This window comes from Athalia rosae, chromosome 5 (genome assembly GCF_917208135.1).
Source record: "Athalia rosae chromosome 5, iyAthRosa1.1, whole genome shotgun sequence".
Taxonomy (NCBI): Eukaryota; Metazoa; Arthropoda; class Insecta; order Hymenoptera; family Athaliidae; genus Athalia; species Athalia rosae.
In genome coordinates this window covers 959,379-976,932 of record NC_064030.1, presented here as the reverse complement: position 1 = coordinate 976,932, position 17,554 = coordinate 959,379, and the positions used below count along the sequence as shown (strand labels likewise).

Genomic DNA, 17,554 nt, shown 5'->3' with positions numbered 1-17,554 from the left:
GCGGCGGTAGGGGGTTGCCTCGAAGATGGTGACCCTCTCTACACGGGGCATCCCCGCGCGCGTACGCACCGCACAGGCGACGTCCGAGCGGACGCGTAGGACGCAAGCTCGCGGGGATATCCACCCACGGATCAACCGGTACCTGCGCTAGGTGCGCGTCTACGTGTACGAGGTACACCCGCACACCAGGTGGGTACAGGTAAGTTGATCTAAAGTGCAGACGAAGGTGTGGAGTCGGGTGCGAATGGGCGCCATGACGTTATCCAATTGGTCGATTGCCCGGTAATGGTGGGTGGGCGTAGCGAGCTCGAGGGAACGATGCGCGACGTAGCTTGCGCACCGATGGTCTTAACGTTACCTGGTCTACCTGGTCTACCTTCCTACCTACCTACCTACCTACCCGAGCCGCACCACCCCTGCGTCTACCCACCTCTGCACCTCGCCACCTCTCCACCTCTCCGTCCTTCCACCTTCCTCCCCGCCGCCCCCCCCCCCTCGATCTGCCTCCCCCCCTCTCCCCCCTCTCCCCCTTCCCCGCTCGCCCCTCCGTCGACGGACAGGTAAGAGCCCCGACGTTCCCGGGTACGCCGCGGACTCCTTCGTTCGCTGAGCGTCCCACTGCGCATCGACGATGGTCCGACAAGTCCGGCGCGGTAGCTGTTCGAATGCTTTAAATCTTGATCTCACCTTTAGAATGAGCAGCAGGAGCAGGAGCAACCGTACCCGCACCCGTACCCGGCGAAGCCACAAGCGAAGCCGCAGCGGCAGCAGCACCGGCAGAAGCAGCAGGTGGGGGAAAGGTAGTCTGGGCGCGCTTCGAGCTTCGAAACGGAAGCCAATCTGCTCGAATCCGGCGCAGTGCGAGCAGCGGGTCATAGATACGTACATACGTCATTACGTTGAGTAACGCGGTTTTGCATATCGTATATAGTTACCCGCTATACAGGTATATTACCTGCCACTCGAACGGATGAACCGATCGTTGTCCGGAACGCCTTGACCCAACGGAAGTACGGGGTTCTTCGGGATCTGGTACCACCGCTCGCAGTTGCCCCGCAGGGCCCTGCACCGCCTGCGCCGACGACTCTAGAAAAGAAGAGGGAAGAAAGTCAGTTCGCGATCGATTCCATACTCGCGAAATATCCAACGATCGCGGCGGTACGATATCGGGGTATCGGTTGAAAACCATCTGGCGAAATCGAGATCGTCCGTCGTGCGAAAGTGATGGGATTTCGCATCGGACGCGGGTCCTCCCCTGCAGCTTGCGAGTCGGCCGCGGCAGCTTGTAAAATCGCGACCAAACGATCCAACGTTGAATCACATCCCGAACGATCGCTTCGGGTCATGGACCCTCGATAATACCTACGCGATACTCGCACACCGTTCCTCGTCCATTCATCATCGTCGTCGTCGACGTCGACGACGTTCATGTACCATAAAATGTGCTGCAATGTGCATGTGTGACAAGTATATTTGTGACTGTGCGCGCGTGCCATTCACGGTACCGTCATGATGTGCATATCAATGTAAATCTCTCTCGAAAAATAAGAAGATAAAAAGCCCATGCGGTGAGCATCCGACAACTGTCATCGGTTGTAGCGTATAAGTATAATATCATTGTACACACCTCGCGCACCCTCTGCGATATCAATCGTTGAGAGATCGGCGGTCGAAATATTCTTCAGGAGTCGCTTCGACGCGGAGCGGATGAAGAGTTGAAAAAGAGAAAAGTAAAATAAAACAAAACAAAACTAATAATAGATAAAATCGCGAAAGAAGAGGCGAAGAGGACACTTGGCCCGCGGAGAGGATCTCGCGCGGGTAGTCGAAGAGAAAGGGATGATGATCGGTGGTAGCGTCGCGACGCCCTGCACCGGCAATATAACTAAACCAGCGAGTGCTTCAGCGACAACGAACGATAACATGGTGGTCGTCGAAGCGATCGGTGGAGGAGGAACGACGGCGAACTCGGGGTTCTCGTTGTCCAGTGCAACGTCCAAGTTGCTCCAGAACGCGAAATCGGGTAACACCGCGACGAACAACAACAGCGTTAAATGTTGCGGAGACGACGGTGTCCCTACTACCGGCAATGGCGTCACGGTCACTCGACCCTGGGAACCTCCCTCCCCCACGCACCAGACTTCGCACCCCCCGCAACAACCACCGACGGCTCATCATCAGATCAACGTCATGCCACCCTCCGCTCTTCTGGACGGTCAGTTCAATTTTTATCGATACTTTTTTCCCAAACCATTATTATTTTCAATAAACAGTTTTGCCCACCCACTCGTATACTCGGGGTATTCGGGTCTTCTGCCAAATCCGGCCGAGGACACCGAGAACCATGCAGGGGTTGAATCTGTGCGGTTGTGCGTCGAATGCGAATGACGATCTCCCTTGTTCCGTTGTTAGGATTTCCCTCATTTTTCCATCACTGAATTGCCGCAGTCTCCGCTGGGCGCTACTGCTATACTAAATACCTTTTACCCTTCGTTGTTGAACGTCGAACGCATTAATCAAGGGCTGAACCGAACCAGGACGTTTCCCTTTCGACTTGGAATTATCTCGAGTTGACTTGTAGGGCTGGAAAATTCCAACCTTCACGACGATTCGTTAGAATAATTTTATAGTCCGAAGGAATACAAGTTTCGTCGACGATTTGCTTTTACGCCGGCCGTTAGATTTCACGACGTCGACTCGTCGTTTTCATCGGATCGTCGTCCTTCGCAAGACCGCGACAATACAAGTAGAACCGATCGTTTCTTGACCGCGACGGTTTTCAAGGTGTACGAGATGCGACCCGTAGAAATGGGGGGTCTCTTTTTTCCAACGTTCCAGAAAATTCTGATTTCCCGAAGAAGATTGTACACGCATTGTTAGGCGTGTCACGAATGAGACCAGGCTACCGTGACGCAACGTTCTTTCCTATTTTCGTTCCTCCGATCGTCCTTCTTCCGGTATCGAAATCTCCCGAGGAGCGAATCTCTTCGCTTCAGCGATATGCAGATATTTGGAAATTGGACCGTTCGAACGGTCGTACCTCCGCGTGGTCCTCGAACCAAAACCGAATTTCCTTCGTTCCTCGTTGCCCGTCGTCCGGTCGGAGCTCTATAGTCGTCGAGAGGAGGAGGATGCAGGGGGTGAGCTAGCCGAAACCTGAAATTAAAATATGAAGAAGCAGCGACATTCCAGCGATCAGTGACGGAGCGGAGCCGGCTATGGCGGTCGGTCGGTCTTTTGCGATGCAGCGGCGGCCAAAGGCACTGAGACGACGAAAAGGTTTTCACTTCGCGTTAGCGCAACAACCCGCGGAAGGTGCTCCGCTCCTTCTTTCGACGCCTCAAGCGCGAGATGAATTGTTCCGCTGCCACTGGTTCTCCTTTTCGAGTCACGACGTCTTTGTGCCGCTCCTATCCCGAGACCGTACCATTCCGCGCGAAGAGGAGCTCGAAAGCGAGCGAACGGATCAGTCCATAGAGCCGGGGCTGCACGTGCTTCGTATTTATTATCAGCCCACATGCAGCGCGTGGTTAACAACAAAGCATCGTACAACAAACCGTGTCTCTTGAACGCTGCGGAGCAACTCGGGAGGCCTACTAGCTACGAGCAACCGAATAGCCAACAATTAACCGGAGAAACTAGCTTTGACGGAAAGATATTAACTACGGACTCCGCGTGTCAAAACTCCGGAGATTTACGACCGTACGTTGATTTTTTTTTTTCGTGTTTTTTTGTGTTTTTTTTGTTTTCGAGTTTTTTGTCACCCCTGCCTCTACGGAGTGGTCGTCTCGCAGCCGTTGTACACACTTCTCCCGACAAAAGACGGTATCAAAGAAACTTTGAGTAAATATAATTTGCAACGTTTAAAATTTTGGCGACCGTCCACATCAGGTATATATGTATGTACGTACGTATTACGATAATTGCTCTGATCCCGCAGCACGAAATTAGACGAGGGTTGCACCTCCTAGAATTCGGTATTTAACGTGACGATCGTCGTCCAGCGTTTCACGACCGTCATTATCAAACGTTTTCTCTATCTATCCGCACCGCGCAACCTGCAGCTGCACACTGTAATCTCGCAATAGTTTCGCGGGTGTCGAAACAACACCTTAGCCGTCGGCACGCGATAGACCGGACGACACCTGGAAGTTGAAAAAAAAAAAGAAAAAAAACCCCGAGTCTTGATTTTCTAATCTCCGAATCTGCGGAATTATGTCCGCGCCGGACGTCTCAGTGGTCTGAATCGAATCGCTCGAGAGTCGGGGCCCCGTGGATTTCGGGGTGTCGCTCGACTCGCGGCGAATCACCCCGAACGGTACACCGATAGCTGAAGAGGGATGGTTCGCGTGGAACGCCGGTATTATACCTATATAGAAGCAGAAGATGCGGCATCGGAATCGAAATCGGTCCCCTGAAACCGGTCTCGCCACCGTGTAACGTCCCCGGTATACGAAAGCGAGCTGCACATTTATTTTGTTGGCGCCTTGGCCGAGGTCTGGTTCAGAGCTTTCCGACGATAGCTCACTTGTCTCATTAGCTATCCCGGCGCATAAGAGGCATTGCCACTTCTTCGAACATCTTCTTCTTCTCCTCCTCCGCCTCCACCTCCTCCTCCTCCTCCTCCTCCTCCTCCTCCTCCTTCGACTCCGTCCACGTCTTCTTCTTCTTCTTCTTCTTCTTCTTGGTGTTCTTCCTCTTCTGCGGTAACAAGAAACCCGCGTGGCCGTAGCCGCCGTACTCTGCAGGGAGACGAACGGTCGACAATCTCTGACACATCGAAATCGACGCTATAGAGAAACCGTTTTACATTTCCAGCCTAAGAATTACCGAGAGGTGTTATTCTCCAGGGGATGGCAATTAACGGAGGGACAAAAAATTCCTCCCCGATTCAACGTTTCGCTTTTATCATTCCTTTTTTCTTTTCTCCTACTTCCAGCGGAGTGAGTACCCATTGCCGTAGCTCCTTGAATAATTGACGGTATGAAAAGCTCGATTTTTTTTTTCCTCTCCCCCCTCGCCGAGTCGCACGATACTCGCGGGTACGTGCGGGTACTCGACTACTTTGCAGGAGCCGGTTGTCGAGGGAGGTATATAATAAATTAGTAACGGTGTGGTATTATCACCGCTTAAAAGAATGAAAGATAAGTCGCGTTGATCTCCGGGCGATAAACTTAGGGAATTAAGTAGTACGGTGTACACACCTCGCGCCGCGCCATAAGGGAAAAATTTACACGCGGCTGCGGAGGGGAGATCCCAGATCGCCGGAGGCGGTCGGATCGCAGTAACACATGTTCTCGTATTAAGACCAAGACTTCCTCCTTGTTCCTCCAGTCAACTACTACCGCTTAATAATACCCACCTCGAGCCGATCCTATCTACCGGTGGTTGACAGTTGTGTCTCGTGTTGTTAACAGCCAACGGTGAACGACTCGCGGGCCTGTGAAACCCGAGAAACAAATCCCCGTTCGCTCGTCCGGCACCGCGGACAAAAATCTGCGCCAATCGCGACGCCGTGATCTCGTCTCGTTCGAAAATTGATTCACATTATTTTCTGTTCGATCGCGAGGTTCTAGTCGCCGAGCTTTCGAGGGGTCCTCGGACTCTCCGGACCCTTCCGCGGCTTTCAACGTTGTTGCAATGCTCTCCAGCGGGCGGTGATTGCGAGTGGGCAAGCCTTATCGAGTCGTAAATCGTCCTCTAGGTCGGACCCGAGTCGCGGCGCCACGGGGCTCGGCAATCGGAAATCGTAACGTTTGAAAAATGTTCGTTGTGCCGTCCGTAGCCCCTGGCAACGTAATTGCAGAGCGAATCCCCGTCGTGATCGGTGCCACCGCCGTCGAGAATCGCGTCGGGATTCGATTTTCCAACTTTTTCCGTTCCCGGAGTCGAGCGGATACGGAATCGGAGCTTCGAAAAGTTGAAAATTCGATAGAAAAAATTAATCGCAACCAGCTTCGTTTTTTTCTACTTTCAAAATTCAGCCGACAGAATATTACGAAACGACGAATATCGAAGAGAATAATCGCGGCTCTCTACGCCGCGTAATCCCAGAATTTATTATATGAAAATATTTCACGATAGACGCGTGCAACAATAAGATATTACATAACGGTCGTAATACCTGCGCGATCGTGATTTTTTCTTTTTTTTATCTTCTCCTTTTGGTTTTTGTTCTCGAGCCGTAGGTGTAGTTCACCTCTGCACGTACACAGGTGCGGAGCAAAGACGATAGCAGCTATTGCACCCGGCGTACCGAGGCTGGAGAACAAGGTAGTCGTTGCTTTTATGTTCGAGATTCCTCTGTTGCTCTTTTTCATTGAATCTCGGCGCTGCAGAAGATCGAACTCTTCATTCCGCCGACTCGACTATTTGACTCGGCGCTTTTTGTCGGTGTCGAGGTGGGAAAGTTGGCGAATACCCTGAACGACAAACACGATGTTCTTCGCCCATTGCGATCGGGACACGTTGTCTCGATTTCGAATATCGTTGAAAAACTACCCGCCGGATTATCGACAAACTTTCGTCACACATTCGCTACAGGTATACACCTGGACAGAAACGCGATAAAAACGATGTTAACATGTCAATCAGGAGGCATTTCACGAAATATGGCGAGGGTGAGATAAAATTGGAAATGAAAAATAAGAAAATAAAAAAAACATCCGATGCAAATCGGAACGTATAAATCAGTCAAACGACCCGAGCCGCTTTTATTTCTTTTCTTATCTCACCGCGTCCTAAGCGGTTCCGAGTATCCAACGATCATCACTCGCTGTGAGAACGTGACTTGAAAATTCCTCAAATCCGAGCATTTCGATTATCTGTTGAACCTCCGTCAAAAAATCCCCCCTAATAGAGAGAAAAAAAAAGAGACAAAAAAAAACCAGGTAGTCGACTTCACGGTTATTACAACGAATGAAAGCACGTCATAGGAGAAAATATGAGGAAGGAATCGTGTCGCGACGCGCGAATTTTTTAAGCTCGTCAACGCTCCGTCGTAGGCGAGGGCGAGGTGTTCGAGGTTGTCGCTCTATTGATTGGGGGGGAAGGGGGGGCTTTCCATGGGCATTCCCGTTCGGCCTCGTACCTCACGGGGCTAGAAGATAGCGACTGAGGTTATCTATTTTTCACGATTAGAGCCGTGGGGTACGGAATCGTGGGTAGCATAACCCTGTCCCGTAATACGCGGTTGACGGCGGCGAGACCGTCGATCGACGTTTCAGCGAACGACGCCGAGAGAACCATATACGGCGAGAAAAAGAGAAAGATTTCAGGGAGAGTTTAACGCCGGTGAAAATGATGTTTTTCCGTTTTTTCAGGGGTCGGTATCGGCTGCGCGGGATCCGCGGCTCCGAGTCCTTTCGGAAACAGCAACGCTCCGAATTCGGGTGGCGTAACGTCCAGGCAAAGACTCTTGGAACTTTCGCACGGGCTGGGAGCTCTCCGGCACTACAACGACCTGGCGAACCACGTGCTCTCCCTGAACCAGCAAGGCGCCGTCGTTACCAAGCTTTTGGGTGAGTCGGTCGGATTATTTTCGTCGTTAAATAATTCGCTTGTAAATTATTTACGGTTTTCCAAGCGACGCGCCGAATCCAAGCGGAGGGGGATAAATTATGGCAAATTGTACAGATAAAGAGGAATCGATTACGAGAGCGAACGTGTGTTATAAGCCGGTGGGAAATCGAAACCGGAGACTCTCGGTCGAGGATCGAGCGTAACGCGCGGTATACATTCGTTATCGGAATATCGCCGTCTGTATATAGGCTCGACTAATAATATCGCTAAATTAATGTACCTTGACGGGCGGGAATATCTGGTAAACGAGCGGTCGTTATGCCTTGTAGATTTACCGACTCCGATCGGACATGACTTTTGCCGATAATATTACCAGATATTCCGTTAAAAACGGAACGCCGAGACGTCGTCGTTTCACTTTACGACCGGACATCGATAGGACATCGATCGCGGCAAAGGGACGACAATTATCGTCAATTCGTAAACGTCGACGGCGGAGAACGAGGGAATTGAAAAATAATTCGAACGATCCGACGATCGAAAATCGCAGCCAAGTTTTTTCATACACCGATACATACCCCGCATGCAAATTGTTCAATGGAATACGAACAATATGATTAATCGTTCCCCGTATAAATACGATATGCTCGTAAGGTTGACACAGGGGGGTATGAGCACAGGTGTTTCGCGCCCATTAAATGTGGCGGACTTAGTCAACTTTACTATGAAAAGACTCGAGCGTATTTGTACGTACATTTTGCAATACGTATTATACTTGTACCTTCCGTTTCTTTGTGCTCGCGTTCTCTCTCTCTCTCTCTCTCCGCTCGCTGTCGTAGTCCGAATGTCTGCTCGTGCGATATCACCTCGTAACAATACCTTACTGCTTTCGGTTAATTATCTTTACGCGGATGTCAGACGCTTGAACGGTTAATCTCCGGGGGTATTAGCAACGCTCAATTTTTACCGCGCCGGCTGCGAGAATCCGTGAGGCGAACGTGCGTTTGAACTGGACCGGAGGTTTTAATTCGTTTTTCCGACTGACGCCGGACGACCGAAACTCGAAAATTGGACTACCGCACTTGGCAAATTTGGGGCAATTATTCGATTCCGATTCGTACGGCGGAGCGTGTTGATAGTTCGATGGCGTATGTACCGCAGTCGGTGGAATAAGTTGGATCGAGTTATAAGTATAGTCGGGTTACCCCGTCGTACCGACTCGCGGGTTTCGCGAAGCCCGCAGAACTGCAATTCCTCGGTTCTCGCTCCTCGTTAACTTTACGAGCAGGCTCGTAAAAATACCGTTTCACCGCACCGGGGTCTGCCTTCGGTTCAGCTCCTACCGCGGTAATGTCTTCATTTGAAAGAAAAAAACGGAAAAGAAAAAAAAAAAACGGAAAAAAAAAAGGACAGCAAACATCAAAAACCGAAGAAAATCCAAATAAAGCGAGGAACGCGCGCAAATATACAGCCGGGATGAATATAATGCGACCAATTACGCCATTCGAAAGTGCAGCGATCGATCCATAAATTTATTTATCGCTTGTACTTTTCGCGTAATTAGTCATATCGTAGGGCAAGTGCGTTGCGAGGCGATACGGGCGGAGGTGTTCGTCTTCTCCCCGGAGAGGCACCGCCGCCTTCAGCCCCGGCGTTCGCGGTATCGCGAGCGAAGGTTCTTCAAGGTGCATCTTGTACGTCGTCGCCTCGGGTGTAATAAATCGTGTGGCCGATGCAAACAAGGGGCTGAGTTTACAAGAGTATATACGAGGACGATCGGTTAAGGAGGTGCGAGAAAACAGGATGGCAGAACGAGGCTTTCGGTCGTGCGGTCGCCCGGTATCGCGGTGTGGGTACCGGCGTACACACACGTGTGTATAACGGATATCGCACGGGTCGTATAATGGAAGCGGACGAGAAATTGCTGAATTCTCTCCCGGTGCGGGAATAAGATATCATTGCGTTAAGGAGGACGGGCGAAAAAGGTGAAAATAAAAGGAGACCGAGATCGCGAGGGAGGATTCGAGGAGAGCTCTTAAAGCGCGCGAGGATCGCGAGCTTGATACTCGCCGTACGCCGGGGGGAGAGAGGAGAGGTGTTGGTTTTTTTTCTCTCTGTTTTCTTTCGTTCGAACCGCACTTTTAAAATTCTACTCCCCGCAGCTTTGAGTTAACGAGGATAGAGCGATCGACGATCTTAGGAGAGATAAACTCACGAGGTCGTCACCGGCGATGCCGTAAAATGGGAATGAAAATGAATAAGGTGTCCTGCACGGTCAATGTTCACGGGGAGATACCGCGATGAGAAATTGAATTGAAAATTTACATCGAATGTAATTGGAGCGTGCAGATGCGGATGAAAACATATGCGGAGATCCCAATAAGGACCGTCTGAACGTGGAGTTATAATCTCAAGTGTTAGACGTCCGTTCTAGTCGATTGTAATCCGCTTAGACAATTTAATTTACCATAAAAGTCTGGTCCTTGGTTCCGTACAGTTGGGCTTTGTGCGCGATAAAAGTTCTGGCGTCTTACAATAATCGAATACAAACTTATACAATTTGTATCTATCGGGCGTGAGGTGTTGTCGAACGACGCTGTACACCGATCAACGTAAACAAGCGCGCCGTGTATAGGTACGCGATGCTTTAGCCACTTTGAAATTCAACCCTTCGAAAAGTAATGAGAGGATCGTACGAACACCAGCACTCGAATTTACTCGCGAGCATAAACTCGATGTTATTTACGAGCTCCTCGCAGTTAACGTTTTAACTGGCTAACTCGCTTCTTACGCTGTACATACCTCGTACACCTTATGCCTACTTCGCGGTTAAGAAATAAATTCCCCGTGTGCTTCGCTCCCGCGATATTATTATTACAGTACATTGTGTACTCCTTGTACATCTCGTCGCGTATCCGCGAACGATTCGGATTAAAATACCCCACCGGGAATTTCGTCCTTGAGGCACGAAAATTGATTCAATTTTTTTTCTTTCGTCACTTCTTCGTCGTCCGACTCTTGATCCGTGCTCACTTTGTACGCGCACGCGGTGCGTTCCGAATGGAATACCTGTCGCTTTTTATTCGGGACCAAAATTTTGTATGAGAATACGCTCGGCTATTTGAATGGAAAAAAAATACTCGCTGCATAGCGCCGAAGGCCGACTTTTGACGGAGTTCAATATAACCGCGTTATCGATGTATACGAATGTGCCTCTTCAAACGACTCACCTGCAACGGGTAACGCCAAAACGAGAGCGGCGAAGGTGAATTTGCCTCCTAATTCCTTCGGGGACGAAAATTTAATCCCCGAAGACGATGCGCCTCTCCGTGTAACGTCACCACCTCTTGGCGATCCTCCGTTTCTTTTTTCTTCTTTTTTCTCCATCTTTTCCTCCTCTCTTATTTTCACCGATTCAAGAGCCGGGCGACGACGCTCGTCGAACGATGACACATCGACGCTCCGAGCTACTACGCGCCTAGTTTCCATATGAAAAGCTGAAACGGCTGGAAGCGCACCGTTCAAATGAACACAAGACTCATCGCACGAGGATCTTCGTGCTTTTGCCTGACCATTCGAGGTGCCAGGCATCGAGTATCGGCTATTTCGTATAAACGGAATCGGCCGCATTCGTCATGCGAAGGAATTCTCATTCGAAGGGTCGTGTGCGTAGATTTTATTGGAACTGGAAAAAAGAGAACAAAAAAAACAATTTACGTGAAAGGTAATTTTCCACCTGTTTCAAATTATTCCTGATTCATTTTTTTTTTTTTTTTCGTTTTCTCTTCCATCGTCGACGGTACTCGGGTAAACGATCATGTTTTAGGATCATGTTTATTCATTCGCTAGGATGCAAATTGTCTGTTGACCGTTTTCGTCCTGCGTCATTAACGAGACAAAAGAATCGCGGTAGCTGCATTTTTACAAACTAGACGTATTTGAATATCTATTCTGTCTCCACGTACCGCGATGCAATTAAATTTAACGCCTGAATGATATAACATATGTTTATTTCCGGCGATTTATTTATTCTTTGTGTCATTACTCGTCGTCGCCGCGTACGCGGACCGCTCGGTTGGTCGCTTCTTTTTTCCCCTCTCCATCTTTTCTTTTCATTCAAAATTTGCGCGAGCTCCGCAAGTGTAACCGCTCACACATACGAATCCGCCGAGCGACCGACCGCTCGAGTTTTCTCAACCTGTTATACATTATGTAGCGTATATTACGATGCTTTAGCACCAAGGTAACTCTTTACGACTCGCCTTAGTACCGCAGAAACAAGGCGAGCTCCCGGTAACGACTCCGGGGTCAGTCTGCCTCGCTGCAAGCCCGTCTATAAGCCTAACCAGCGGCTGATAGATCCGCCTTGCTTCGAGTCCGGTGGAAGGAAAGAGAAAAAGAAAACAAAAAAAAAAGAAAAAAAAACAAAACCTCTAATAAAATCGAACGTAAAAATGTATAACCGCGGAGAGAATTTTTCGAGGTCCGTTTCGTTGCTTTTCTTTCTTCTTCTTCTTCTTCTTTTTTTTTTTTTTTTTGTCCCTCACGTTTTCCTCTCCTCGTCGTCTCACCGTGTATTATTCGTTTCACCCTTGAGGTATACGCGCGTTTTAAAGTGATTATGAGCGATCAGTAATCGCTTTAGCGAAGTGATCAGGTATAGGTGGCTACCCTACCTTTCTGCCTTGGTACGTTTCGTAACCCGGCGTTGCACGGGAAAATGTATAATGCAGACTGCACGTCGTGTAATCAAGTTTGCAGAGTAGGTTTACTCGGCTCGGGCTTGATCAGCTCCCGGACGGCTGTGCACGGTATAATGCAGGAATACCTCGTGCTCTCCGAGTACCTACTCCGTAATACGTACGTGGGGAAGTTTTGCAGTGACACAAGTAATCGATGTGAAACGCGCCCTCGGAGAAGCCCTATACGTCGACTCCCCGAGGCGTATCATGTAAACATGTCATTTGCCTTAGGTTTAGTAAGATTTTATTGCGGCGTTAGTCTTTTTAACGCCTCTAACTACCCTAACGAACAGCTACTGAATATCCCGATTGATTTCGCTTCCGTTTTAACGGGACCTCGTACACACAGCTGTACGATATTAACGCAATTAGCCGCCTATACCAACGTAGGTAGGTACGTCGAACAGATCCGAGGGAGCCGATAAAACTAGCTGGGAAAAGGTATACGTACACGTACGTACGTTGAGGTATACACGTAATAAGTAGGGTAAATTATTATTTTTTTTTTTTCTTCCTTCCTCGCTCGGCACCGTCTCCTTCTCTTTCGCCGGAAAGAAGCGTTTACCGGAACGTCGTTAAGCTAAACTGCCATTTGCCGGAGACGTGAACCGACGTCAGATGGTTCGGGGGATAGCGATGAATTCATTTGTAAATTTTCTATACGGAGAAGATAGCGAGCGTTAGCGTTACTTCCGGTATACGGAAAAAGGGCCCCGGAGCCACGGGTATGAAGAGGGCCCGCCCAAGACAAGGCGCTACCCCGATTATCTATCGCAGACCCGCGGCTGCTTCGTTTTACCCCGGGAGCACGAAGGAGGAATAACAAAAAAAAAAACCGACGACTCATCCCCTCCTCAGTTTTAATTAACTGCTTTTTAATGGGTGCGCGGGATAACCATCGCGTGGAATACCTGCGTATAATTTGATTCTTTCGGATCCGCGCTCGTACGATTCCCTTCGACTTTTTTCTCTCTTCTCTTTCGCGCAATGAAATCGTCGGCGGGCGACATTGTTCGTAGGAACGGCGAGATACGGAAAAACCGATTCCTCGGCGAGTTCGAAACTTGGGAGAGTTTGCGGTCGGCGGTGGTGGAGGCGATTCTTCCGCCGTTGGTGCTGCAAAGTATTGGGTAATATATAATAACGAGTAATGATATGCAGAGGCGCAGGCAGGGCCGAGCAATTATTGGTTGTTATAGGATTATTATTAAGTATAACAATAATACAAGACCGTTTTGGCCGTCGCCCGTACGCGGATCGCGTGTTCTCCCACGGGTCAAGTTCTCCGGCGTGCGTGAGGATCGAGTAAAACGGCGATCTCTGCTCCTGCGGCTGCTGCTGCTGCTGCTGCTGCCGCTGCTGCTCGCTGCAACGCCGCATCACCGACAGATATCTTCCCGGGGGATATTGTGCCCCCGTATCCCGAATCCGTATCTCTATCTCGCCGTTCGTGTATGCGTGCCACGCCGCAACGTCGTGTCTTTTCGACGGATGGATGCGTGGAGAGCGGGTAGTAGCTTAATGGGCTTAGTTTAGTTCAAACTCGAGCGCTGCGATGTGGATATCCACCGAATGCCCCGAGGAAATTCCGACTCGCCTCGAAGCGAGTCATTCTTTGTTTGCTTTTATATTCCGTATGAATTGCCTATGGATAAAACACGTACAGGTATACGCGCGGCTGTCGTATGAGATAATTTCGAGAATACATTATATTCAATGAAGAAATTACCCCCGGGAATTCCGAACGCCCCCTTTTGACCCTTCCGCCTCTGATTCCTGTATACGTGTAATGAAATTATCCCATTCTCTGGCGTAACCGCGTATCGGGGAAGCTGAGAATTCGCCCAGTTTTAACATTCGCCAATTGTGAAAATTCCAGACTTCTTTTCAGCTCGAGTGGTCGACGTGTTCCTGAGAAATAATCGTGCATCGTTCGCGAGCGAGCGAAGAAAGTGACGGATGCGAGTCGTTCGAGGAATTCAAGGTTGACGTGTACGAGGGTTTCTTATTTTTACTTTATCAACTCGGAGCGATTGGTGGAACGATTATCGCTATCGGCATGTGCGTCATACAATTACGGGGGGTAACCAATTAAAGGAGCATCAATTACGCCATCCCCGTAGCGGGAATCGGCTTTACGCGAATAAACAATTCATCGTCAATGGGTATAGTTACAATTTAGTCGCGTAGCGAAGGTACAACTGCAGAATTCCGACCCGCTTCACACAATTCGAGATCGTGTATAATAATTCGTCATCGATTTTTAAATTGCCACCGATAATTTTGTCCGGCGTAATTTTAATTATTCACTCCAAATCCACCTCATGCCCTGCCTACAACGCTGTTATGCGTGACGTGGAAAAACCTGCGTGCCAATATGTCACGGAATTGAAGAGGAGAACGGATCGCAGTCGATCTTATTCGCCAGTTTTGTTTTTTTTTCTCTTGCAAGTTTATCGTCGATCTGTTGCAGGGACGTTGCGACCTCCAGGCCTGATCGGAGGGAGCAAACCGAAGGTAGCTACGCCGGCTGTCGTGGCGAAAATCGAACAGTACAAGAGAGAAAACCCGACGATTTTCGCATGGGAAATTCGCGAGAGGCTGATATCGGAAGGTGAGAGATCGCGTACGCGACGTTCGATTCGACGACGTGGCGATCGCTGCGATCGGAGAACAAAAAATGACCAAAAAAACTTGGACCTCTTTCAGGGGTTTGCAGCAACGCGACGGCACCGTCCGTGTCTAGCATAAATCGCATCCTGCGAAATCGTGCGGCCGAAAGAGCTGCGGCGGAATTCGCTCGCGCCGCGGGCTACGGACTCTACGCCGCGGGACCTCACCACTACTTCAATTCCCCGCATCACCACCCCGCGCACCATTTGCCCGGCTGGGGTGGAGCCCACCCCTGGGTCCTGCCGCCCCTACCGACGGGAGGTTCCGTCCTTCTACCTCCCGCGCCGAGTCCCGGGGGAGGGTCGAGCGGGAGTCCGGATCACGCGCTCCACGGATCGGATCCGATGACCCGCGGATATCTAGGTACCAGAATTTTCACATGTGTAACGTGAGTTCTGATTTGCTTTCTTGTTACCTGCGAGTGGGTGAAATTTACGCCTCGCGATTTTACGAATCGGCAGACGGTGACGGGGACGACGGCAGCCTGGACGGATCCGAGCAGCCGAAATTCAGACGGAACAGGACGACCTTCAGCCCGGAGCAGCTCGAGGAACTGGAAAAGGAATTCGAACGGTCTCATTACCCGTGCGTATCGACGCGCGAACGCCTGGCGTCGAAGACATCGTTGAGCGAAGCTCGTGTCCAGGTGAGCATCCGATTTCGATTCGACTCGATTCGTTATCCGGTAATCGAAACGAAGCTGACACGCTTCCGGAATGAACCGATTAAATAGCGGCCAATCCGCAGCGTAAGTTCGCCTGAACGTTATTCTAACTACCCTTGTGACTCTTAGGTTTGGTTTTCCAACAGACGAGCGAAATGGCGACGTCACCAGCGTATGAACCTTCTAAAACGTTCGCCACCTCACCCGGTATCGGTATCGGGGGGCAGCGCTTTAGATTCGACCCGTACCGCAGGGGCTTCCTTGACTGGTATTGCGTCAGGGGGAACCCCTGCCGGGGCAATGGGTGGTGAGCATAGCGCGTTTCGCGCGGTCCACGGGACCACCGGTGTCCAAAATTCGGCGAGATTTTCAGAATCCGGGGGCACCGGTGGAACGGGCGGCGTCGCCGCCCAGCCCGAGAGGAAGCCGAGCGCGTTCCGCATGATAAGTCAACTGGTCGGCGATTCCTCGCCGACGTCTTCGGCACCGACGATGACCGCCAACTTGTTCGGATTGGCGGGGAACGACGTCTCGTCGAGCGTCGCCGTCTCCCGCATCTACAACAGCGTCGTCGCGACGCGGACCCCGACGCCCCACGACCACAACCACCGCAACAACAACCAGCAGCGTCGCGCGAGCGTCGACAACGACGAGGTCCTCGACTCCGACGAGGAGATCGACGTCCAGGACTCCGATCGGGACGCGCCCTCGCCCATCACCTGGAGGGAACCCTGGCAGGATCAGCAGCCCCTCGAATTGACGAAGCACGACCGTTGAAATCAGCTCCCAACGTTTCTCAAAAGTACTCGGATTGTGAACGACGTACCGATCGATGACCACCACCCCCCTCCTCCCCCATTCTGCAACGATCCCCGTTCGTATAAACTCAAACTCGATATTCCTGTAATAAAATTACCCGTTCGATAGGATTAAATTCGATAGGATTACTCATCATTACTGTAAGTATACACGGATAATTATTATGACTACCAATATCATTATTTTCATCATATTTTCATCACTGATATTATTATTCTATCCATATATCGTATCATATTAACGATACTATGAAACTGTACTATTATAATAATTATATTATCGGTATAAATTAAAGCGTACACGATTAATTGTGAATAAATTATATCTATTACACACATTATATATTAATAATTATATTATACATACCGTAATGCTCCAGAGGTGCGGGCTGTGTAGATAAATTATAGTAATATAGTATGTAAATCAAATTAAACATTGATATCATCATTAATAATATTATCATTAATACTGTACCGTCGTTATTATGACACATTATAAAACGATTAACGATACGTGAATTATTCTTCCGATCATCGAACGAGCACGCGCGGTGCGCGACGCGGACGGGTATCGTTGTACAAACAGATTCGCGTCACGATTGATGGCAAACATGCGGAAAAATATCGTCGAGTTCCAATTTGAAAAATTCGACGATTGCGTAACGCAGGGGGATCCGAGGTGGATGTAGAAATCGCGTAGCGATCGATCGCCGGTCGATGGGACGCATCGACCGATGATGCATAATAATAAGACGTACGTGAGAATGCGCGTGCGGTTAATTTTCCTCGAAAGTTTCGATACAACTTCACACGTACGTTGGAATATGCATAGGCTGGTAAGTATTGTTTGATGTTTTGTGTCGGCCGAGAGCCAGCGGGTAGGTGTGCACATAGGTGGTTCGATAGCACGAGCCGCAGGTATATGATATAAATAATTTCAACTGTTTTACTTCGTTACGTGACGGACAGGTATAAATAGCTGGCTTCGATCAGCGCGTAGCTTATAACTTATAACTACACTCGCGGGCATTTCGCTCGAAACTATATCATCATCGTCATCATCATCAACGCGGTCATCATCGTCGTCGTAGACGACCACCGACGCGAATACGACTCTGCAAGTATACAACTGACGC

The 17,554-nt window shown here is 49.7% G+C and overlaps 1 protein-coding gene across 2 annotated transcripts; it reads left to right on the top strand.

Moving 5' to 3' along the window:
• The first annotated feature begins 649 nt into the window (after nt 1-649).
• Nucleotides 650-16,931, top strand: LOC105691235 (paired box protein Pax-5-like). 2 transcript variants are annotated; one of them, XM_020855389.2, is made up of 6 exons: nt 650-2,215; nt 7,323-7,520; nt 14,737-14,877; nt 14,973-15,299; nt 15,398-15,582; nt 15,747-16,051. In XM_020855389.2, the coding sequence occupies exons 1-6, from the start codon at nt 1,840-1,842 to the stop codon at nt 15,909-15,911; spliced, it is 1,392 nt and encodes a 463-aa protein (XP_020711048.2). In that variant the 5' UTR covers nt 650-1,839; the 3' UTR covers nt 15,912-16,051. The 2 variants fall into 2 exon arrangements, with proteins under 2 accessions (XP_020711048.2, XP_012264999.3); XM_012409576.3 differs by having other exon boundaries at nt 655-2,215; nt 15,730-16,931.
• The last annotated feature ends 623 nt before the right edge of the window (nt 16,932-17,554 follow it).